General features: G+C 49.7%; 2 protein-coding genes across 5 annotated transcripts; one reads left to right on the top strand and one right to left on the bottom strand.

Moving 5' to 3' along the window:
* Nucleotides 1–292: 292 nt before the first annotated feature.
* LOC117641973 (multidrug resistance-associated protein 1-like) lies at nt 293–11400 on the top strand. 4 transcript variants are annotated; one of them, XM_034379684.1, is made up of 31 exons: nt 293–411; nt 893–1033; nt 1123–1290; nt 1398–1585; nt 1878–2012; nt 2460–2609; nt 2695–2869; nt 2949–3117; nt 3207–3340; nt 3419–3721; nt 3810–3894; nt 4056–4426; nt 4527–4694; nt 4772–5000; nt 5081–5210; nt 5857–5895; nt 6378–6449; nt 7090–7213; nt 7295–7520; nt 7607–7827; nt 7912–8001; nt 8106–8305; nt 8389–8515; nt 8603–8701; nt 8795–8944; nt 9032–9190; nt 9265–9431; nt 9517–9631; nt 9700–9779; nt 9882–10055; nt 10808–11400. In XM_034379684.1, the coding sequence occupies exons 2-30, from the start codon at nt 935–937 to the stop codon at nt 9994–9996; spliced, it is 4488 nt and encodes a 1495-aa protein (XP_034235575.1). In that variant the 5' UTR covers nt 293–411; nt 893–934; the 3' UTR covers nt 9997–10055; nt 10808–11400. The 4 variants fall into 4 exon arrangements, with proteins under 4 accessions (XP_034235575.1, XP_034235577.1, XP_034235576.1 ...); XM_034379686.1 differs by lacking the exon at nt 6378–6449 and having other exon boundaries at nt 9882–11400; XM_034379685.1 differs by lacking the exon at nt 5857–5895 and having other exon boundaries at nt 9882–11400.
* Nucleotides 11401–11784: 384 nt separating this feature from the next.
* LOC117642949 (zinc finger protein ush) lies at nt 11785–22267 on the bottom strand. The gene is made up of 7 exons (XM_034381586.1): nt 22177–22267; nt 18003–18170; nt 17223–17337; nt 16657–16876; nt 14939–16567; nt 14604–14852; nt 11785–14510 (listed from the first exon to the last, which is right to left on the bottom strand). Exons 1-7 carry the CDS (start codon nt 22250–22252, stop codon nt 13854–13856), a joined length of 3114 nt encoding a protein of 1037 aa, XP_034237477.1. The 5' UTR covers nt 22253–22267; the 3' UTR covers nt 11785–13853.
* Nucleotides 22268–22551: the final 284 nt, after the last annotated feature.

Below are 22551 nucleotides of genomic sequence, written 5' to 3' on the forward strand. Positions count from 1 at the left end.
CCTGATGCACGGGGCATCTGCGTGAGAGGTTCCCTCACCTCTCTTTCTCCGCCTGCGCGAAATGTGCGAATGTGTTTGCCTGCGAGCGGCAAAACCTGCAAACAGGCTGATTGGATCGGTGGCGCTCGGCGTGGCGCCCAGAGAGCCGCTCCGTGCTTATTGACTCGCTGACGAGCAGCGGTCCCGTCGCTCTGTCTCTCTCGCACTCGTGGGGTGTCGAGTCGACGTGCGCGACGTGCGAGAGAGACAGAGTGTGACGGCATCGCGACTGCTTTGCGTTTGCAGACCCTGACCTGCATCCTCGTGGTGATTGCGGTCATTGAGCTCGGCCATGCACTGCTCAACTTTTCGGCCGGCGAGAGCACCGCCGCCGTGGACTACGTCTCGCCGCTCTCCAAGATCTTCACATATGTAAGTGGACTCGGGTCTCGTCTTGGTCGGCGTGACCCTCTTGGCCTGGCCTGGCCTGGCCCCAGCAGGCAGTTCCATTTGATTTGATTATCAGCGCCTTGGCGCCCTCGGGTACCGCGCGAGCTTTGAGCTGCCCGATGAGTTGCCTACGGCCACGGCGCGCGGGCTGCCAGGCTAGAATCCTAGAGTGGACTGCGCGCGGGCTGCCAGGCTAGAGTCCTACAGTAGACTCTATGCCAGGCTATGCCAGGCTATGCCAGGCTATGCCAGGCTATGCCAGGCTATGCCAGGCTATGCCGGGCTATGCCAGGCTATGCCAGGCTATGCCAGGCTATGCCAGGCTATGCCAGGCTATGCCAGGCTATGCCAGGCTATGCCAGGCTATGCCAGGCTATGCCAGGCCATGCCAGACCAGCGGCATGGCCGCCGCCGCTGTCGCCGTTGTCTCGGCCTCCTCTGAACAGCGGGGCCTTTGTTGCAGGGGCTGGCCGGCGTGCTGCTGGTCCTCAACAGGATCCAGGGCATGCGGACCTCCGGAGTGCTCTTCATGTTCTGGGCCATCCACATGGTGATCGGCGCGCTCACCACGCGCACCAGCGTCAACCGGCTCGCCATCGAGAGGGTGAGTCACCACGGTTCACCATACTTCACCATCATCATGGTGTCGCGGCTCTGGCTGACGCCGAGGCTGACGCGCTGCTGCTGTTGCAGGAGAAGTGGCCCAATGGCACGCACCCCACCCTGCCGGAGGAGGGGCTGTCGTCGCTCTTCCTGACCTGCACCTGGCTCATCGGCTATCCGCTCATCGTGCTGCTGTTCCTGCTCAACTGCTGGGCGGACGCCGAGCCCAAGCTGTCCCTGTACGCCGCCAAGGTCGATGTAAGTGTCGATGCGTTTGACGGCGTTTCACGGCGTTCCACGGTGTGCGAGCTGCGAGGCTGCGAGGCGGTGTTTGTCACGGTGCGTTTGTTTTGTTTAATGTTCAGAGACCATGCCCGGAGGGCGCGTCCTCGTTCCTGTGCCGCGCCATGTTCGCCTGGCTGGACCCGCTGGTGTACAAGGGCTTCCGCAGGCCTCTGGTCATCAGCGACATCTGGGGCTTGAACGAGGCGGATACCTCCGTCGAAGTCGTTCCAGCCTTTGATAAGTATTGGCTGAAAAGTGGGAAACCAAGGTACGTTGAGTGCCTGAATGCGTTTGAGGCTGGTCTAGTGAGATGATTGGTCTTAGTTGTTTTTGCACGTAGAACGTGTGGCCCTTAAACACAATTGGCTTGCTTAATTCTACTGTTTTTCTTTTTCTTGTTTTATAACTTTTGAAATTTTAATATTATTTTTAGTTTTTTGCAATCCCTCTTGTCCAATTTTAAAGGTAGAACATTAGCCTCTGTATAAGTGCCCTCCACTTCCTTTTTGTAACTGCCTCTGCATGTTTCCCAATCCCATCTGTATATAAAATTGCCACAGGAAAGACAACTCCAAAGAGCCCTCTAAGGAAAAAGCTTCAGAGAATGGAAAGAGTAACCATGCCAGTAATAAGTCTGGTGTCCCCAATTCCTGGTCAAAAGGTGAAGTTGAACTTGAGCCGCTGTTTACCAATAAGTGAGTATCTTCTCCCTACACTCAAAAAATCGTCATTAAACTCTTAAAAAAAAAAAAATCTACAGGTATAAATGGTGAAGCTATGGACGAGATAAGATAAATTGGGCAAATACAAATTTTGCTTTTATTTTTTATATTTTTAAATGATTTGCAATAACATGTAAACCCACCAAAATTCCTGTTTTGTATTTTTTAATTGTTGTTTGGTGTTGTAGTTTTTGTTTGATTCACAATGATATGTGCATGATGGCTCTAATGTAATTTTTGGACTGCTCCATGAATAAGCTTCCTACCACATTTAATGCATACTTTTGCTATGTTTCTCAGAAACATGTGTGTGCTGCTATACGATTGTATCCCCCCTTTTTTTGAAACATTAAGTCTTTATACATTTTTTTCATAACTTTCTAATATCTTTTTATTGTTTTTGTTGTTGTTGTGGAGTAGTGCTCCAGGTCAAAAAGGGGGTAGTGATGGCCGTCAACAGACAAACATTATGTACGCCATGTGCCGTGCATTTGGAGGAGTATTTTTGGCCGGCTGTATTGCAAAACTTTTTGAGACCACCATTGTGTTTGTCAGTCCTCAAATCTTAAGGTAAAGTTATCTACATTTTCCAGCCTTTCTCATTCTTTTCTCATATCATCTCAAATTTTAACTTTCTCCTTTTTGATTTCTTTAGCCTTCTCATAAGTTTTGTAGAAGGCGATGAACCAGCGTGGCGTGGCTACATGTATGCTGTGCTCATGTTATTAGCTGCAACTTTCCAAACTCTCAGTATGACCCAGCACAATCAACGCATGTATATTGTCGGAATGCGCATCAGAACTGCCCTAATTTCTGCAATTTATCGGAAGGTTAGTATTATTTAAAATTAGTTTATTTTGTCTTAGGAGAATACAAGGACATGGTACCACATCAATACTGCGTTTTCAGGCTCTGCGAGTATCGAATTCGCTGAGAAAGGAATTGACTCTGGGAGAAATTGTCAACTTAATGGCTGTGGATGCTCAAAGGTTCACAGAACTCATGGCGTATATTAATTTGGTTTGGGCTGCCCCCTTACAAATTATTCTTGCTTTGTACTTCCTGTACCAAACCCTGGGTATGTGGTGTCTTCTGATCTCACCTCTCTCATTCATGACAATTAATCATGTTGCTGACATGTCTTTTCTTCTTCTTTGTGTACCGCAGGAATATCAGCTATTGCAGGCATTGTTGTGCTCCTCTTCATGGTTCCTGTGAATGCATGGTTGGCCGACCGTGTGGAAAGTCTGCAAATTTCTCAAATGGAACTTAAGGATGAGAGAGTAAAACTCACAAATGAGGTAAGTCATAAGTTCTGTGGATTGTGTTATTTCTGTTTTAAATGAAATAAAATCTAACAATTTTTTTCCTTTATGTAGGTTCTTGGTGGTATGAAAATTCTTAAACTGTATGCTTGGGAAGGTTTCTTTGGAGATCTTGTGCAGAGCATCAGAAACAAAGAGTTGGGTGTTTTGAAAGCAAATGCCTACCTCAATGGTTCAACTTGTTTCATCTGGGTGTGTGCCCCATTCTTGGTGTCTCTTGCATCTTTTGGCATGTATGTAATGATAGATGAAAACAATGTTTTGGATGCCAAAAAGGCATTTGTGTCTGTCACTCTCTTCAATATTATCAAGCAGCCTTTCACTATGTTGCCCATTCTCATCTCAAACGCCATCCAGGTATTTGAATCCATTAAGAGCAGTTCAAATTCCTTGACTTGTCTTGTTGTGTTTGAGTTTAAATCATCCTTTATTCTGTTCCTAATAGGCTAGTGTATCTGTAAGCCGCATTAACAAGTTCTTGAACGCTGATGAGTTGGACCCGAACTCTGTGACTCATGACCCTCGTGAAGGTAAGTCTAAAAATTTCCCTCTTGATTCCTGCTACCTCATATAGTACCTGAGGATCAAGAAAATCTGTGTCAGCTTTGTTTACTTCCAAGCTGTTCCAGGTATTTTTAGACCACCTTTTTTTCTCAACTTCACTTATTTAATGCTGTTTTTCCTTATTCAGTGCATCCCATTATTGTGGAGAATGGAACTTTCAGCTGGGGGCCAGATGAAACTCCAGCTCTTACAAATATTAATTTGCGTTGTGAGATGGGTCGCCTTGTGGCAGTGGTTGGTCCGGTTGCATCCGGAAAGAGCTCTCTAATTGCTTGTATGATGGGTGAAATGGACAAACTGAGTGGCAGAGTGAACACAAAGGGTACCATTGCCTATGTTGCTCAACAGGCATGGATTCAGAATGCTACACTTCGTGACAACATTCTCTTTGGTTTGCCCATGGAGAAGGAAAAGTACAACATGGTAGTTGAGGCCTGTGCTCTGAAAGCTGACTTAGAGATGCTTCCCGGTGGTGACCAGACCGAAATTGGTGAAAAGGTACAGTCAAAATATGCACAATAGTGAGGCTAATAAATGTTTTCTCTTTGTTACTTATGATTGTGTTGCAACTAGTATATTTGTATAACTTTAATTCCAGGGTGTGAATGTGAGTGGAGGTCAGAAGCAGAGAATTGCTTTAGCTCGTGCTGTCTACAACTCAGCTGATGTTTACCTCCTGGATGATCCCCTCAGTGCTGTTGACAGCCATGTTGGCAAACACATATTTGAACATGTCATTGGACCCAACGGTTTGCTTCGAAACAAGGTAACATTCCACCTTTGGTTCTGTCTACTATTTTCTTTTGACTTTTAATCATGCCTTACATAATCTTGTGTTTTCAGACTCGAGTCTTGGTTACCCATGGCATTCACTACCTGCCTGAAACCGACTTGGTTGTTGTACTTGATGATGGAAACATCGCAGAGTGTGCTCCTTATCAAGAACTAATTGACAGAAAGGGCGAATTTTCAGACTTTGTTCTGCAGCATTTGAATGATGGAAAAGTTGAAACCACTGGTACTCCTTCTGGTCCTGGTTCACCTGTTACTGAAAACCCTACCAATGGTCACGGTATGTTAATCTCTATCCATTTAAAAATGTTTTGAAAAATAGGTAGTAGAAAGTGTAATTGATGAATTTTGCCTCTCTAGGTCCTCTGCCCATGATTGATGGAGCTGAACCAGCGAAACATGAAGACCTCCAAAGACGCTTATCCCGCAAAGGACGGCAGGACACTCACCGCCGACCGTCTCTTGGTGGTCCAACTAGAAAAATGTCAAGGTGAGGCATTTACTAATGTTTCTCTTCCCAAATAATATTTTATTTTTTCCAATGAATATCAAGCACACTCTTTAAGGCGTATCATCATTCAAGGTCTTGACCCAATATGAATGCGACAGTTTGATTTTTTTTTTGCTTTGCTATAAACGTATATTTGCAGAAGTTTTGTGCATGGAAGCCCTATTTCTCCTCTAAGTTTGTTAAAATATTTTGGTTGCGGTGGAATGTTAAGATTTCAAATATTTTCACACTTCTGACTAATTTAGCTGTAAGTTCATTTGACAAAACTACTTTTTTGAAGTCCTTTACTGTTTTCTTCAGGTTTTTGGAAAGTTCTTTTTCATGCTATGCCTTATAATATACATGTTTATACAGTTTCATGATAACTTCTTAAGTATCTCAAATATTTCAATTGAAAAAGTCCAAACGCTTTTGCTCTTGCATGTGTTTCTCACTGCATTACACTTTTAGTACAAGTGCAATCAGATCAGTTGAGAATTTCAAGTTAGAAATCGTGCTGAGATTTATCCTTGACTGTTGTGAAATTGTACTGAGACCATCCTGCTTGTGTTCATTACTGGTTGACTATCCTTGCCAGCTGTCCATTTAAATACGCATTGAACACTCATTGTTTGTTGGTTTGCAGTGATCCTCATTCTCATGCCCACACTCCCCATGCACTCAGGTACGTATTTATCTTTCAACAAGCGCTCCAAAAGTTCAATTTACATTCTTCAAAACTGCACAACATGCTTCACTTGCCATTCAATCACTGTTGTTGTTTGTTACACTGCTCTCGAACACTTCATCACAGTGTGCTTTACATGTATGCTTTAAGATATTTGTAACACATGTGTTTTCTTCGCACCTTATGAAGTTTCTTAGTCCTTCGAAGTTTCCTCCTCTATTTTCTGCTGATCACGGTGGCAGTATGTGTGTGTACATATGACTTTTGCCTCAGTGGTGTGGTTCTTTATTCAAATGTTCTTCTGCTTTGCAGTAGTGTTGTTTACCTGATCCTAGACTCTGGAAATCCGCAGTGAAATATTGTACTTCTTTTCATTTTAAACCCCATGATCATTAATTTTACCTCACATCAACTCATTTGTGGGAAAAGGTGTCCTTTTGTTTGACGAAATCAGTTAGAATGTGTCTTGTGCTCCATAGGGGTAACCAGCCTCCGATGGGCCGCGTCGATTCCATCAAGGGACTTCATCGCAGGCGGTCTTCCATTCACAGGTCTGTCGCCAGTCGCCACTCCAATCTGAGTGGCGAAGGCTGACAGTGTTTACAGTTGATGTGATTTTTGAACATAATTGATTGGGAAGATTTTTAATAAGACTAATTCTACAAATTAACTGGTTTTTACTGAATGCTTTTAATATTTGAAGTGAAATACTACTCAGATGTCAAAATGCTTACCCTTAAGAAATTTTGTTCAATGTGCCGAAAATCTGTCTCTTTGTCTCTGTCTTCTTTCTGCTTGTTTTAGTTAGCACTGTGTAGTGCAATGCATGTGATTGCCTTGTTTCAATTGCATGTGTTTGTTGTTTCTTTGCTTATAACAACCGAGTCTTTTACACTAAAATGTGCATGTGCAAAAAATTAATTCTTAAACAACCTATTTTTTTTTTTATTTTTTTTTTGTGGTTTTTCTAATAGGATGAATTAAAAAAAAAAAAGTAATGAAGGAAGGCTTTGCCACTTCCGTGGTTTATTTCATCTTCTAGTCTATCCATTTTGTTGTTGTCCTAGTTTAGATATACAATTTTAGATCTCATATCTTGAGTTCAAAATAAATTTTAACAGCAGTAACTCTTTTTATTACATATTGAATCTCTTCATTCAAAGATTTTAATGGTTTATACATGTCTTACAGATCATGGTCAAAGGTAACCACAACACTGTCTAGTAGTCTTCAAGAAATGGATGAAGTTGAAGTGCGCAACGCTCCAAAGCAGGGCGAACGACTCACAGAGGCTGAAGTTGCTGAGACTGGCAGTGTAAATATAATTTCTTTCATTTCAAATTTTTGTTCTTTATTATCTCTATCTTGTAATGTTGTTTTAAAATTGTTCTCATAGGTGTCGCTGAAAGTGTATTCACATTATTGTCGAGCTGGTGGCTTGTGGTTGTGTTTTGCCACAATGTTATTCAACGCACTCTATCAAGCTTGTGCCGTTGGCACAAATGTGTGGTTGACGCAGTGGAGTGCTGACCATGAGACAGCCCAGAAACTCAACACAACTATGTCCCACCAACAAAGAGACCTGTATCTTGGAATTTATGGTCTCTTTGGATTTGGTCAAGGTATAATTTCATTGTTTAATTACAGTATTACGTGTGTGTAATGCATTAATGAAACACTTGATAAGACAACTTTATTGTAAATCCAGCTCTGACTCTGTTCATCTCTGATGTTGCCCCTCGTCTGGGAGCGTGGTATGCTGCGAAAGTAATGCATGATGTGATGCTCCATGGTGTTGTGCGAGCCCCTCTCTCCTTCCATGACGTCACTCCCCAAGGTCGTATTCTGTCTCGATTTTCAAAGGATGTGGATGTTATGGACAATCTTCTACCACAACAGATCGCCGATACCCTGTGGTGTATGTTTGAGGTATACAGTTTATCATGAGAATATCTTTACCAATCCTCATGTAGTTCATCATAGTAACTGTTCATGAAAATATTTTCTCTTCAGGTCTGTTCAACCTTGGTTGTCATCAGTGTCAGTATGCCCATATTCATGACGGTCATCATTCCCATTGCTATCCTCTATTACTTCATTCAGGTATATTTTAATCTGCAATGTCCATTTTATTATCTTGTTGAATAAATTTTAAAATTATTTTTGAGAGTGTTACCAAACTTGTATGTGTTGTTTCCTTTGTTTAGAGATTCTATGTAGCAACATCAAGACAATTGAAGCGGTTGGAATCTGTTACCAGATCTCCTATTTATTCACACTTTGGTGAAAGTGTAACTGGTGCTGCCACCATACGAGCGTATAATGTGAAGGAGCGCTTTATTCGTGACTCTGAAATACGTGTGGACATCAACCAGTCATGCTTTTACCCCAGTATTATCGCTGCCAGGTACTGTAAATTCTTAACTGAATTTTAATTTTTTTTTAAATTATTGCTCTGGAGAAGTAAAATTTATTACTTTTTGACTTTAGATGGTTATCAGTACGCCTTGAAACAGTGGGAAACCTCATTATTTTCTTTGCTGCCTTGTTTGCTGTTATGAGCAAAGATACTGTTGGAGCTGGTCTGGTTGGCTTGTCTATCAGTTATGCACTTCAGGTTTGTTCATACCGCTGATAAAAACTTTGTTTATTTTATTAACATAGTATTTACTATAATTTGCCTTTCTTGTTTTCCCTCATCTAGGTAACATCTGTTCTGAATCTTATGGTGCGCCTCTCCTCAGAAGTAGAATCAAATATTGTTGCTGTGGAAAGGTTAAAAGAATACGGAAACACTCCTGAGGTAATTTCAAAATTGATCTTTAAGATCCTTTGACTGATTAAAACAACTCTGAAATTGTATGTATTTTATAAATCTATATTTTTGTTAAATTAGGAAGCAGCTTGGACTCTGCCTGACAAAACAGTGGCCCCATCTTGGCCTGAAAAAGGAGCTGTTAATTTCATAGACTACAAGGTGCGCTACAGGGAGGGCTTGGATCTTGTCCTTAAGGGACTATCCTTTGGTGTTTCTGGTGGTCAAAAGGTAATTTAGATGCCTTACAAAAGGTAATTAATCTCTCACATTTTTACCAAATATTGCATCATTATTACAACCACGTCTTTATTTCAGGTGGGAATTGTGGGACGTACTGGTGCTGGTAAATCGTCTCTCACTCTCGCTCTGTTCCGCATTGTTGAGGCTGCTGATGGTAAAATTATCATAGATGATGTCGACATTTCAACCCTTGGCCTTCATGAACTGAGATCTAGAATTACTATAATCCCTCAGGTGAGTTTGATTGGAAAATCATATGTCTATATTTTAGCCTTCTTGTTTTACTCAAACTCTTCTGTGCCTCTTAGGACCCAGTTCTGTTTTCCGGTTCACTGCGCATGAATTTGGATCCATTTGCAAAACATTCAGATGCTGAGCTGTGGACTGCTTTGACTGATGCGCATTTGAAAAGCTATGTTGAGGGAGAGGGTGAAGGGTTGGAACTGGAAGTCACAGAAGGTGGAGAGAATCTCAGGTAAATTTTGTGTTTTATCTGCCTAGTCGTGTATAAATTTTTAAAAACAAATATTTATGGTTTTATTATTATTTGCGTTTTTTAGTGTTGGGCAGAGGCAACTGGTTTGCCTTGCCAGAGCCCTTTTGCGGAGAACTCGTGTTCTTGTTATGGATGAAGCAACAGCTGGTGTTGATCTTGACACTGATGATCTCATTCAGGTAGTTTTTTTCTCTCATTTAATCTAAATGTAGTGGTGACCATATTTTAATGATATTTGCCTTTCCAGAGCACAATCCGCACGAAGTTCAAGGATTCTACAGTACTTACAATCGCTCATCGGCTGAACACCATTGTTGATTCAGACATGTAAGTGTTTTGGGCGCTTCTACTTTATTTTTTAAGTGGGGATCTATGTATTAATCCTCGAAACAACTCATCCCTCCTGTTTACTTTAACTCTTGATTTTAGGGTTCTGGTGCTAGATCAAGGCAAGCTTCTTGAACTGGACTCACCGGAACGTCTGCTGAATGACAAGAGCACAGTTTTCTATTCCATGGCCAAGGATGCAGGTCTAGTGTCGTGAGATGTATTAGAAACATTTTGGCAAGATCAGTTGTCTGAACAAAAGATAACTATGCATAGGTTAGTAATAATTTATTGTGAATACCCTTGTACAGATAGCACTGTTCTTACTCTTCCTATCACCTCCCTCCCCCTTCTTTCTCTATCTCTCTCTTTTTGTCTCTCTTTGTGTTCACATTATGTTCATTCAAGATCTAAATTCATGCTTTAAGGACATGTTATTAAGTCTGCAATGAGCAATATGCCTAACAAAGATTTTAAGTTAGTACTTAGTTAAATGCAAAGTTATATTTTTTAACATGACACATTTCTATTTTTAATGTTTTGTACAGATGTCAGACTGCAGAAGTTCTTTTTGTTTGTTTTTTTAAGGATGTGAGATAGTGGAACGCATACAGATTGTAACTCATTGTGATAATGTAATGCTATACAAATCCTTTCTGTGATGTATTCTCTTGTCTTGCTCCTTACATTGTGCTGGTATCTCTAGTCAAGTCTCAGAAATGAACAAGTTTGTGAGTTTTACAGAGAAACTGCAAGTTGCATTTGTTGATTCTTGGACTCAGCAATGGTACATAATTCAGATTTCTAATCTTAAAAAAAAAAGTCAGAACTGAATTCTTTCATCTTCTATCCATTTGTGTCAATACAGTTACTATATGAGTTTATTCATGATTGTTTTGCCCTTGACACGAATGGGTAAATTTCATACGAGAACATTGTACAACAGGAGTGCTTTCTATATCAATTTTTTTAAAAATTCAACTTAGGAGATCCACCACTTTTACTGCTAATGCCTGCCCATTTCATAGAACTGCAGGTTTATTCTGGATCTAAAGTGCAAGAATCGAAGACCTTTTGTGCCTCACATGAAGAATAATAAAAATAATGCAAATTTCTGAACTGGAAATAATAATGACAATGTGATAGTCTTGAGTGGTTCTTGTTCGGCATTGTTAATACTGTGCCACAGTTACAGAATCTTGAAGAAAAAATTCATGTCTATGTCTATGGATTGAGGCTGTCTGAAATACAACGGATTTGTATACTTCAAGTGATGATCTTTGGTTATCAAAGAAATTGTACTTATATGTTTTGAGCCAAACTGTCATAATCACCATGGCAGCCACATGACTTGGTGGTTGCTAGCCTCCATTTATCATACATTTTCTGTTTCACTGCTGCTTTGGCAGCTTGGGAGGAGATGCTTGTGATGTAGAATTAAGTTGTTTTCGTTCTGAAATGTATCATCATTATTGTTATGATCATTCTCATTGATTTGCATGCCTTTTCATAATCCATAACCGGTTAATGTGTAAATGAACATTTCTGTAAATGTATGAATGAGTACGTGTTGACTGCGCCTCTGCGCTTGTATCAAAAATAAATATACTAGAACCAATCAGAGGGAGTGCATTATTGAAACAGTCTGAATCCAACCAGTTGCCATGTAACGACCCACAAAAGACCCCCCCATCAGCAATATTGACTTTAAGATAGGATTATTTTTGGGGGATGGGACGAAAACTTCATATATCTCTTACTGACTTGCGTTGAACACCGGCGACATGTGCGTCCGGTCTCATCAGTTGGAAATTCATAGGGCGAGCCGAGCCATAAGATCAAAACAGTACACAAACATAGTTATTTTTGACCCAAAAGAAATTTGATGGGTCAAATGGATCTCTATCTAGTATCTGGTCTAGAATTACAGCAGAGTAACCACTGCCACTTGAAAAAAGTTTGATATTGAATTGCTCAGTTTGAGGTTTGAAATGAAGCACATGAGTAAGGTTGCACCTGTATCAATACTTATTTTATTAAAACTCCAAACATTATACCACGAGCTGCTCTGGGTTGATCCTTGTCACATTCATTAAATAAATGAAGCAAGCAATCTACAGTTTTTTTTTGCGTTTTTGGTAACTTTACTTGATCTGATTAGGTCTAACAACCTGCTTTTTAAAATACTAACTTCAGAACAAAATGCAAACATAACAAAAATGACTAATCTGAAGGGAATCACATTTCATATTGCAACAAATATATATCGCCGTGAAACTTTATTTAAGGTTACCTTGATTTTACTGGAATATTGTTGTGTAGAGAAGGTACCACAGATTTAAAGAAGTAAAAGCTTAAATTACAATCTCTACACATTTATCTACACTGGCCTTGAAGGCCTGAATGGCGCAACAACACACATAATACATCACTTCTTCGTGGTACAAGTATTAAGTTAAAAACTGGATATGATAGTACTAAAAGATTCAGATTTAACAGATCCTGAAAATTTTAATCTGAAGCAAATCAAACTTTTCTGTCTCTCACTTTCACACTCTATGAGGAAAGCAGGAGTGGGATCTAAATTATTCTGCATGTACATGCAGAGTGCTATTTTATTTAACTTCAAATTTTAGCCAATTATTTAAGAATATATGACACTGGTAAAGAAACCTTTAAGGCTCTGAGCTATCACAGGATTGTCGTAAAAATTTACATTAAATGGCACAGAATATTGCATGTACTATACACACATGAATACTTAAGTCCACTTTCACTGTCGCCTCCACTTTTCTCTGTCTTCACACAAGCACGCGCACACACACACACGCACACACACACACACTCACGAACAAAAAATTAGTTCAAAGTTTCTTCCCTCCTGTGAGAGCATTACTGGTATCGTAACGAGTTGCACATTTTAGGGTTCTTGACCTTGGTAAATTAGCCTTCAACCTAGAAAAGCTAACCCCCCATATTTTTGAGTCTTTGCCACCAGGCAACATTGATCATGATGCAATCATTGGTTTGTTTCTAATCCATAAAAGTTACTTTAAAAAAGAAAAATTTAAATGAGTATTTGTGCTTGTAAAACATGTGTACTTTTGCATTGAAAGTTGAGAACCACGCAATAAATGCAACTGGCAAAGCCATAAGGCCAAAAAAATATTTTCCCTTGAACTATACAGGGGGAGGGGGCAAACTTTTATACCAGGCACTTTTACATTCGCATCAAAACAATAAGAGTTGTCATCAAATGAACTAGGGAAATGCCTCTGTTGTCCAGGGCAGGCTCACAACATTTGAAAACCATTTGACAATGCAGAGTATAAAATAAAATGTCTCTGCTAGCATTTAAAATGGCAACGTAAACAGAAAACAAGAGGATTATATCAAAAACAGTGTAGCTAAATAATGGGGTCTAGCTAACTTGCAGGACTAGTTACAATCTTATACAGGTTTCAGCACAAGACTTCACAAGTTTTCACCAATGGCTGTGAAAAAAAAAAAAGCTTTCTCCCCTCATAAAAAACAACAACAACAAAAACACATAAATAAAAGAAACTCATTTAACATTAGTCTTGTTATCACAAAGTAGAAATTTCCTTAACAGGCAAATGCGAAATATCCTTGTCAGTTCATGAATACTATATGATTTCACAGGGAAGACAATCTAATTTTTGATTGAGTAAGATATCAAACTTCTGAAAATTGAAAACTTAATGTATCACATCTGAACACTACATGTCTACTTTAAAATTAATGAAATTTTAGTGGCTTCAATAAATAAATTCTTTAGGTAAAGTGATTGGCCAATCAAAATTTTTTGGGTGAGAGGAAAACCTCAACATAAATGTACTAAAGATAAAAGCCTCTGCCAATAAATAACTATGACAAACTAAAGTAAAATAACAGTAAAAAGTATTACCTTACAAACACATGAGAGCACACAATCTCTGACTAATTTGCTCCATATGCAGTCAAATATACTTGAGATATGAAACTGATTCGGTTTCCTTTACAGATCATAAATGCTAGAATACAAGGGAAATGATTTGAATTGATTGAAAAGTGTTAGAGTGCAGAGGCATGGACTACATTGCTGTCAGGCTCAGATCTGCAATAGAACTTTTTGTGAGTTTTGAAACTATCATAGAGTGAAAATGAGATGTCGCAAGATTCACAGTACTTGGGGCCAGATTTGTTATTGTTTGCACTCACAGCTTCATCGCCTCGGTTCAACTCCTCTGCACTTTTGACAGACGGTTTTGAGTCTTCTAAAATTAAGGGTGATGTACGAATGGACCTTGAGGCACGTTCTTCTGCATCACTAATAAACACTGGTTCTTCTTTGCATTTAAAATTCTCTACTGCATCAAAGTCCCTATCTTGATTTTCTACTTTAATAGTTACTCTGTCTGTTCCATTTAATGCATTCGAAGGTCTTTGATCATCTGGATTGGATAAAGAATTCGATGCAGCCTCTTCAATGGATGCACCGTGAGCATGCTTAATATGGTGAAGTATGCTACTTTTATATAACGACGTAAAACTGCAAAAGTTGCAGGTAAACTGACGATCAGGGTCCACCTCTGCGGCTACTGCTCCTGCTCCGGGGAGACTGGACGCGTCGGTCGCTGCAGTGGGGGGCGTGGCGAGCGGGGCTGGGATGGGAATGGGGGCAGGGAGAGCGGCGTCATCCTCCATCACACATTTGATGTAATTCTCCTCCTGGAAAGGGGAAAAACAAATATTACCCTAACGAAACGGAGCATATAATGTGACAAATTGGCCGTGAGGGATTGGCTTTGAGGGAAGGCCCACCTGCAAGTCCGGAAGGCCCTTTTCGAAATGCATGCGGATGTGCGTCCGCATGCCTCTCAAGGTGTTGCCCTTGTAGCCACAGACAGTGCAGCGGAACGCCTTGATGCCGTTGTGGGTCTCCATGTGCTTCTGGGCGGCCGAGATGGTGGGGCTCATGACTGGACAGCACGGACACCTCCAGCCCGTCCCCGTCCCCACCACAACCACGTCACACTGATGGCTGGACAATTGATCTGCAGCGACAGACACCTGAGAAAAAAATAAATTTATTAAGAAAACGAAACCTATTAGGGCATAAGCTCCAGTGACCGCGGCGAAAGAAATCCTGTTCGTACCTTGCATTTCGGGCACCGCCGTCTGCCCTTGTCCTCCACCCCTTTGCCGGCGCCAGGCCCCGGCAGGGGAGCGGCCCCGGCGTCCACCGGTCGCTTGGGGCAGTAGTAGGCCTGGTGGTGGGTCAGGTTGTCCACCGACGTGAACTTGATGTGACAGCGCGCGCAGATGTACTGCACGTGCGTGGTGGGGGCGGCGAGGGGGCCGGACGGCGTGGAGGCAGAGGCGTTGGCCGGCGTGGCGGCGACCTGCGCCTCGGGCGGCGAGCTGGCCGACGGCGACCTGGAGGTGACGGCCGCGGGACTGGACGCGTTGCTGCCCTCCGCGGCGGCCTCGTCGTCCTGCAGTCTGGCCTGGCAGTAGTGGCGCTTGTGCGCGAGGAAGTTCTCGTGGCGGCAGAAGACGATGTTGCACTCCTGGCACTTGGACACGCCCTGCTTGACGTGCATCTGGGGCGGCGGTGGCGGCGGCGGGTGCGACGCCACCTGTTGCTGCAGCTCGGCCGCGGAGACGGCAGCCATGCGCAACGCCAGTTCCAGCGGTCCGGCCAGCGGGTTGCCGAGCAGCAGGGGAAGTCCCTGCGCCAGGCCTTGCGGAAGGCCCTGCAGTCCCTGCGGCAGGCGCGCCCCCGCAAGCACAGACTGCAGCAGCAGCTGCGGGTCGGGCACGGCGGGAACCCCCTGAGGCATGCCGGGGGGCAGCACAGGGCTGGGGGCCAAGGTGACGATCTCCGCTTCCTTCTTGGGGACCACTGGCGCCGCGGTCGCCACCGCCACTCCGTTGGGCGTCCGCCTGGGCGACTTCTTCCCCCGGTCCCTCTCCCTCTCCGTCGGCGATAGCGCCATGGCCGGCGAGTGCGGCCGCTTCCGGGACGGCATCGGCGGCATGGGCGGCTGCGGGGCCACGGGTGGCGGCGACGGCGACGGCCCCAGGCCTGGTGCCGGGGAAGGCGAGGAACACGTTGACGACGCGGACAGCATGAGGGGAATGCTGGGCGCGCACACGATGTCCTCGTGCTCGTGGTCCTGAACAGGAACGTTGTCGTCGGCGTCCAGATCGGCGTCGGAGCAGTCCGACGCGCGCCGCACACTCAGGTCCAGCGGTCCATGGCCTGATGGCGCGGAGCCAGGGCTGGAGGTGGGGGCACTGCCGGGGGCACTGCTGGGGGCGGGGTTGGGGGCCACTTGCTTAGCCTCCCGCTGGCGCCTGGAGGACGCCGCCGGGGCGGGGGTGGCCTGCTGCTGCTGTGGGGACGGGTGCGGCGGCGCTGTGGACCCCGCGGCCCGAGAGCGGCCGGCCGAGGGCAGGTTGGCCGAGGGCAGGTTGGCCGTGGCCACGGGCTGCAGCGAGCCGTCGGGCAACCACAGAAGGCACGCCGCCCCCAGGGCCGCCCCCGCGCCCACCCCCAGGGCAGCGCTCAGCGCCGCGGTCTGCACCACGCTGGCGGCCTGCAGCAGCGAGTACGGCACCAGAAGGGGCGGGTTGGTGGGCAGGGCGAGCAGGGCCTCGTTCACGGCCATGTTGGCGTGGCCGGGCGAGCCCGCCGCGGTGCGTGTTGGCAGCGCGGGGCCTGAGGTGCCGTCCACCGGCGAGGGCGACGCGGACTCGGAGGAGCCCGCGGCGACGGAGCCCTGGACAACAACAAGCAGGTCGCGTGCCACGTTAGTCGGCGCACAGCGGCACGGCGGGTGCAAACACTCATCTCGACGAACACACTCACCTTGAGCACGTGCCGGGTGCTGCAGTAGTGCAGCTTGTGCGCGCGGAAGGTCTTGAGAGAGGAGAAGCGGATGTCGCAGTCTTGGCAGTAGCGGTCCACCAGCGATGCTCCCGCATCTGCGGGCTCGGCCGGCTGCATCTGGAGCTGCAGCGGCAGGGGAAGCGGCGGCGCCACCGCCCCCGTGGCGGCGGGCGGGGAGGCCGTGTGCATCCGCATGTGTCTGCAAAGGCAACGGGCACGTCAGACTACGTCAGGCTGGCGACTCGCGGACCACACAGTCCAAAACTCCCTCTCCAAGCCGGGCACCCCACAGTGGGCCAGAAGACCGGCGGAGGCGGCCAAAACTCTAGACGCGTTTTGAGCTCCTAAGTCGCTAAATGGGACTCGGACCGAACGTGTGACCCCACCAATGGATTGCTCTCCGAACGAGGAATCCATTGGTGGGGTCACACGTTCGGTTCGAGTCCCATAAAGCGACTCTGGAGTTCAAAACGCGTCTGCAGTTTTGGCCGCCTCCGCCGGTCTTTTGGCCCACTGTGGGCTGGACGGCTGGACGGCTTGGTCACTCACCCTTGGGGCCCTGGGCGTTGGGCCGGTGCGAGCAGTAGTAGGTCTGGTGGGCCTCCAGCGTGCTGAGCGACGAGAAGCGGATGCCGCAAGGCTCACAGCGGAAGGCGACTGCTGGAACACAGGCCCCAAAGGCCCACGAATGAGGCAGTGCACAGGCAGCACCGAAGTCATCGAAGCGCACGCCGCACTGGCCGTGAGCGCCGTGAGCCGACGTCGGCATGGTGCGCGCGCCCCGCAGGCCCCACAGCCACTTAGGAGCAGCGAGCAGAGGCTGCAGAGCGTGTAGCAGTGCGTGTTGTGGGTGCGACGCCGACACTGGCATGGTGCGCGCCCCGCGCCCGGACACCGCGGTACCTCTCCGTCTATCTCACTTGCACTTGTCTCTCCCCCCCCCACTCGTGACGATGACGAGGTGCAGACACACGGCCGAGATACGTTATCGTTAAGAGAGATAGCCGCCACCGATAGAGAGGTGCGGGGCAGGCTGATTAGGCCTGCAGGTGAGAGCGAACATTGTCTATCGCGCAGCCATGCAAAAACAAATAAAAAATGTCCCGATAGGCTGCGGCGGCTGCGGCTGGCATATGGTCTTGAGCACCTTGTAACGCAAGTAAACACGGCAGCAGCGCGTTTTTCGCCTAACACCATGTTTTTTATCTAGTGTGGGTCTATTTTTTCTGGTGTTCATTGAAAAAATCGCTTTTTGACGAGAACTTCGACTTCAAACTACAATTTCCTTTCTGTTCGCGAAAAACATCAACGGATACCGGACTGACCTTGACGTGCTTCCGTGGGCTCCGCAGGGGGCTGGCCGGGCTGGGCCTGGGCTGCGGCATTGCTCGGCGACGCCTGCGTGGCGCCAGAGGCGGTGGAGTTGGGCAGCAGCGCGGCCACGGCGTCGGCGGCGCGGGGCAGGAAGATGCTGCGGCTGACGGCCAGGGCGGCTGCGGGACACAAGACACTGGTTGAGGTTCACACTTCCAGCTTTCCAGACTTGCAGACTTCCAGACTCGGCAGCTGGACGGAAAGGCGTCGCGTCGCGGCGCACGCCGGAAGCCGCGGCGATCTGCCGCCTTAGGCCTTATCGCTATCGCCTGCTATCGCCTGCTATCGCACGCCGCGTGCGCCGTCTCTCTCGCGCACCCGCGGCACGGCGGCGCGGCCCGCGAGTGCGAGAGAGACAGCCAGGCCCGCCAGGCCCACATGATCCAGATGGAGAGAGATAGCGGCGGTAATTAGCTCGGCAATCCGCGCGGCGCTGCGCAGCGCTGCTCCCCGTGTGAACGGCGGCGGCGGCCCGGCGGCGAGGAGCGAGAGCGCGCGAGTGGGGCCAGGGCGGGCCAGGGTCCCCCGCGGGAGGGAGAGAGACAGCGAATGCCGCACTAACCTGCCGCACTGCCCCACGGGCCCCACGCCACAATGCAGTGTCGCGGACTAATTGCAAAGTGGGCAGGCTGGCTGGGCAGGCTGGCTGGGCAGGGCAGGCTGACGGGGTGGCGACGGCACGGCGACACACAGGGTGCGCTGCGCGACGCCGCGCCCCTCCGTCCCAACCCCGTCGACGGCTACCTGGACACGTCGCGTCGTTCATATCGCGAACCTTCTCGGTTTGAGGTTTGAACTCCCGGCGCGGGAAAGGTAGCGCCCTCCTCGGCGGCGAGGGGCGGCGAGAGGCGGGGGGATTGGGATTAGAGCGTTATCGCGTCCGCGCAGGGCTGCGGCCCTTGGCTGCGGCCCTTGGCTGCGGCTGGCGCCGGCCTCGGCCACGGGCCCTTCTTGACGGGGCCGGGGCCGCGCCGCGCCCTGCAGCCCCTGCACCAGGCGGTGCGTGCGCGCTTCAGCCATTGTTTGCCTTCGAAGGGCCCCAAGGACCCGAAGGACCGACAGGATATAGGGAAAGGGCAGCGGCCAAGGACTCCAAGGACGACACGGCGCCGCCTGCGATGTTGACTATGACATGTTATCTCTGTGACCAGGCCAGGCCGCCAGTCCTGGCTGGGGGGCCTGGGGGGCATCCAGAGGCATGGGGAGGGGGGGGGAGGCAAGAACACACAACAACCCCCTCCCCTCTCCTCTCGCCATCCTCGCGCGAGCGAGGTGCCGCTTATCTTGGCACAATTATCTTGATAAGGAATCGCACGGGGCCGGGCCACGCCAGGCCACGCCAGGCAGAGAGACGCACTGCGCCGCGACGCTCCATTATCTTTATTTAAATGGTAATTCAAACGTTATCTCCCTCCGGCCGCCCCAGCCCGACCCTCCCCACCCCGGCCGGTCCGTACGTGCCGCCACGGCGGCGGCGAGGCGGCGGCGAGGCGAGGCACCCAAAGGGGGCCGAGGGGGAGCCAGACCCGACCGGGGCACCCTGCCTGGGCCTGGGCCGCGACCTGCGACGAGTACCTCTTGCAGCTCGCAGTGCTCGACAAGTAAGTACACAGTCACTCTCTACGGATTACTGCTCGGCGGGGGGCGCCGCACCTGGCGAGGCGACCGGCCGCGGGGCCGCGGGGCTGGCGTGCGGGGGAAGCCCAGGGAAGGCCCACGGCCACGGCCCTGCCTCGCCCTCCCGCCTGCCGAGGCAAGCCGAGGGAATCCAAATATCTGGCCATCTGAGATTCGGGCCGCGATACTGCGCAGAGCTGGGCCGCTGCCGCGCTGCCCGAGTGCCTGGCTGCCCGCTCGCAGGGAAGGCCGGGAATAAAAGAAAGGGGAGCGGAGGCCGGCAAGACGGATCGGCAGAGGGCCTCGGCAGCCTCGAGGGTGATGGCGGTGATGGCGGTGAGCGCCGCGACGAGGAGTGACGCCAAGGCCGCCGTCGCGGTCGCGCCGCCGCGATGCAGGACGCAGACGAGGTGCCTGCAGTCCGGTCGCCGTCGCTGTCTCTGTCCGGCGTGCCGGTGGGGCCGCCCGTTCGGAAGCAGCCTGCCGGTGTAGTGCCCCCTGGACGCCGGCGGACGGAAGTGCCCGTCGAATCCTGACTCGACGGGCCTCTTGACGGATCCCCATGACAGGCCGTGAGACCGCGGCCCGCGCCCTCTGCAGGCGGAAGCCCCAAGCTGGCCGTTGGCCGCGGACCACGCCGCGCACAGACAGACAGGCACGCAGACAGACAGACAGACAGACAGACAGACAGACACGGCGGGCAGGCTGACGCGCAGGATAGGGCAGGCCGGGCCGAGCCCGATAACGATAGCACCCGCGCCGCGCGCTTCAAGCTCCTCGGCTGGATGCAGTGGATGCCACAAACTTTATCTGAAATGGGATCTGGCCGGACGGCCGATGCGAGAGAACGATAGCGCGGCGCGGCATACTTCCTGCCGCGTGCGTATCACTGCCATCGCCGTGCCATCGCCCATCGCGCGGCCCGGAGGCCCTCGAGGCCCTCGAGGGCCCGGAGGCCAAGGGGGTCCTCCCCGTCTACGTTTATTCCGCGGTCACCAGCAGTGACACCGGTGACTGATCCCGGGGAGGTTTCTCTCTCCCACTCACAGAGCGTCCCGTAGGTGTGCGAGAGGGACGGGTGGACTGAATCATCCTGCAGAGATTCTTGGAATAAAGAGGAGCACCGCCACCGGCCCCGCCAAGAGTCCGCCTCCGCCCGTCGTACCAGCCGCAGCCCGGCGCTGCTACGCGCTGCTACGCGCTGCCGCAGCCACAGCAGGTATCCGCCGATCCCTATCTCGCCACCAGTCTACTGTCAGAGATAGATAAGCGTTCCCATCACCGCTATCTAGATCAAACTTTTGCATTAGCGTGTTCCCCGCCTATCTCTCCATCCGTACCCCGCCCCCCCGGCCCCGAGTCGGTCTGTCCGCCTGCTTGCGTACCTGTCCGCCCGTCCGCCCCCACGCGCGATTCACGCAGAATCCGGTCCAGTGGCGTAGCCAGGCCGGGCCGTGCCGTCGGGCCCCGAGTGCGCTTGTTTGGGTTGTGACGGATTGCGACAGGGCCGGGGGCACACAGTGGGCCAGAAGACCGGTGGAGGCGGCCGAAACTCTAGACGCGTTTTGAGCTCCAGAGTAGCTAAACAGGCCTCAAACCGGACGTGTGACCCCACCAATGAATTGCTCTCCTAATGAGGAATCCATTGGTGGCGTCACACGTTCGGTTCGAGGCCTGTTTAGCGACTCTGGAGCTCAAAACGCGTCTAGAGTTTTGGCCGCCTCCACCGATCTTCTGGCCCACTGTGGGGCAGCCGGGGAGGGGGGCGTACAGTAGCACGGCGGCCGTTCCGCCGTCGGCCGATCGCCGATCCGGCCAGGGGCTCAAGTCGCGCGCCAGGCGGCCGTCAAGGCGGCCGTCACGCAGCCGGCCGCCATGCAAGACCGCCAAGACGAAGACGAAGACGGGGGCTCACTTTTCGCTCCGCCTCCGCGCCGTCGGGGCGCTGTCCGCTGTCGCGACGCGGGGCCGGGGTGTGACGAACCTGGGCCGCGACTCGCTCTGGCCTACAAATACAAACTCGCCCCCTGCTTGTCCTTCTGCTCGGATAGCGACGCGAGTGTGTGTGTACTCCTGCGTGTGTGCCTGGCTGTGTGCAGTGGTATTACTGGTATTTAAGAACCATTTAGATAACTAACAACCAGGTCGGGTCTACACCGTACCCGCGTGGCCAAGTCCAAGGGTAGATAATGGTCTTGGCGTTGCGCGTTGCGCAGCGCAAGGCAAACACCGAGGACTCGCGTCTCCTTCTCGCGACTCTGGCGACGCCACCGCCAGCACGGCACGGCACGCGGGGAAGTCCCGGAAAGCCCAACCACGCCGAGAGCGTGGACCACACCGCCCGCAGAAACAACGCGCACCAACCACACCGTGTGTCAATCACACGATCAAAATTGGACAGAGCAAGTAGCCACTACTGTATTCGAGAATCAAAAGCCACTGCAACACAGCGCGTTGTCCGGAGGGCCTCCACGGCCCCCACGGCCTCCACGACGTTGTTGTCCTCACCGCGGGCTGCAGCAGCACCCTCGGACGCGCCCCCCTGGTCCGAGGCGGGGGTCGGCGAGGACGTCTTGACGCACATGCGCGACAACAGTGTGGCTGACAGTGTGACAACAACACTCGCGGGGCAGCGGGCCGCCGAGGCACGCCGGCGGCTGCAGCAGGTCACGACGACGAGGACGGTGACGACGTCCGTGCGGAGCGCGCGCCTCGGGGAGACTACCGGCCGCCTGTGGCCGCCACTACGCTGCTAGCTTGCTGCCAGCTACACTATACCAACCTGCGGAGAAGGGCATCGCCAGCAGGTCCCGGCGCACGCCGCTAGATGGCAGCACCGCGGCGCCGGCCGCCGGGTCCGTCGCGAGGCTGGGGTTGAGCCGC

The sequence above is a fragment of the Thrips palmi genome, unplaced genomic scaffold (genome assembly GCF_012932325.1).
Source record: "Thrips palmi isolate BJ-2018 unplaced genomic scaffold, TpBJ-2018v1 HiC_scaffold_16, whole genome shotgun sequence".
Lineage (NCBI taxonomy): Eukaryota > Metazoa > Arthropoda > Insecta > Thysanoptera > Thripidae > Thrips > Thrips palmi.

Excerpts from the sequence above, each read along its gene's own strand:
- LOC117641973 (XM_034379684.1), top strand. The coding sequence starts at position 935 with ATGCGGACCTCCGGAGTGCTCTTCATGTTCTGGGCCATCCACATGGTG. Across the intron at positions 2,610-2,694 it reads GTCAGTCCTCAAATCTTAAG|CCTTCTCATAAGTTTTGTAG; the intron begins GTAAAGTTATCT and ends TGATTTCTTTAG. Across the intron at positions 9,632-9,699 it reads ACACTGATGATCTCATTCAG|AGCACAATCCGCACGAAGTT; the intron begins GTAGTTTTTTTC and ends TTGCCTTTCCAG.
- LOC117642949 (XM_034381586.1), bottom strand. The coding sequence starts at position 22,252 with ATGTGCGTCAAGACGTCCTCGCCGACCCCCGCCTCGGACCAGGGGGGC. Across the intron at positions 16,877-17,222 it reads GCCCAGGGCCCCAAGGGTGA|ACACATGCGGATGCACACGG; the intron begins GTGACCAAGCCG and ends TTGCCTTTGCAG. Across the intron at positions 14,511-14,603 it reads AGGGCCTTCCGGACTTGCAG|GAGGAGAATTACATCAAATG; the intron begins GTGGGCCTTCCC and ends TCCCCTTTCCAG.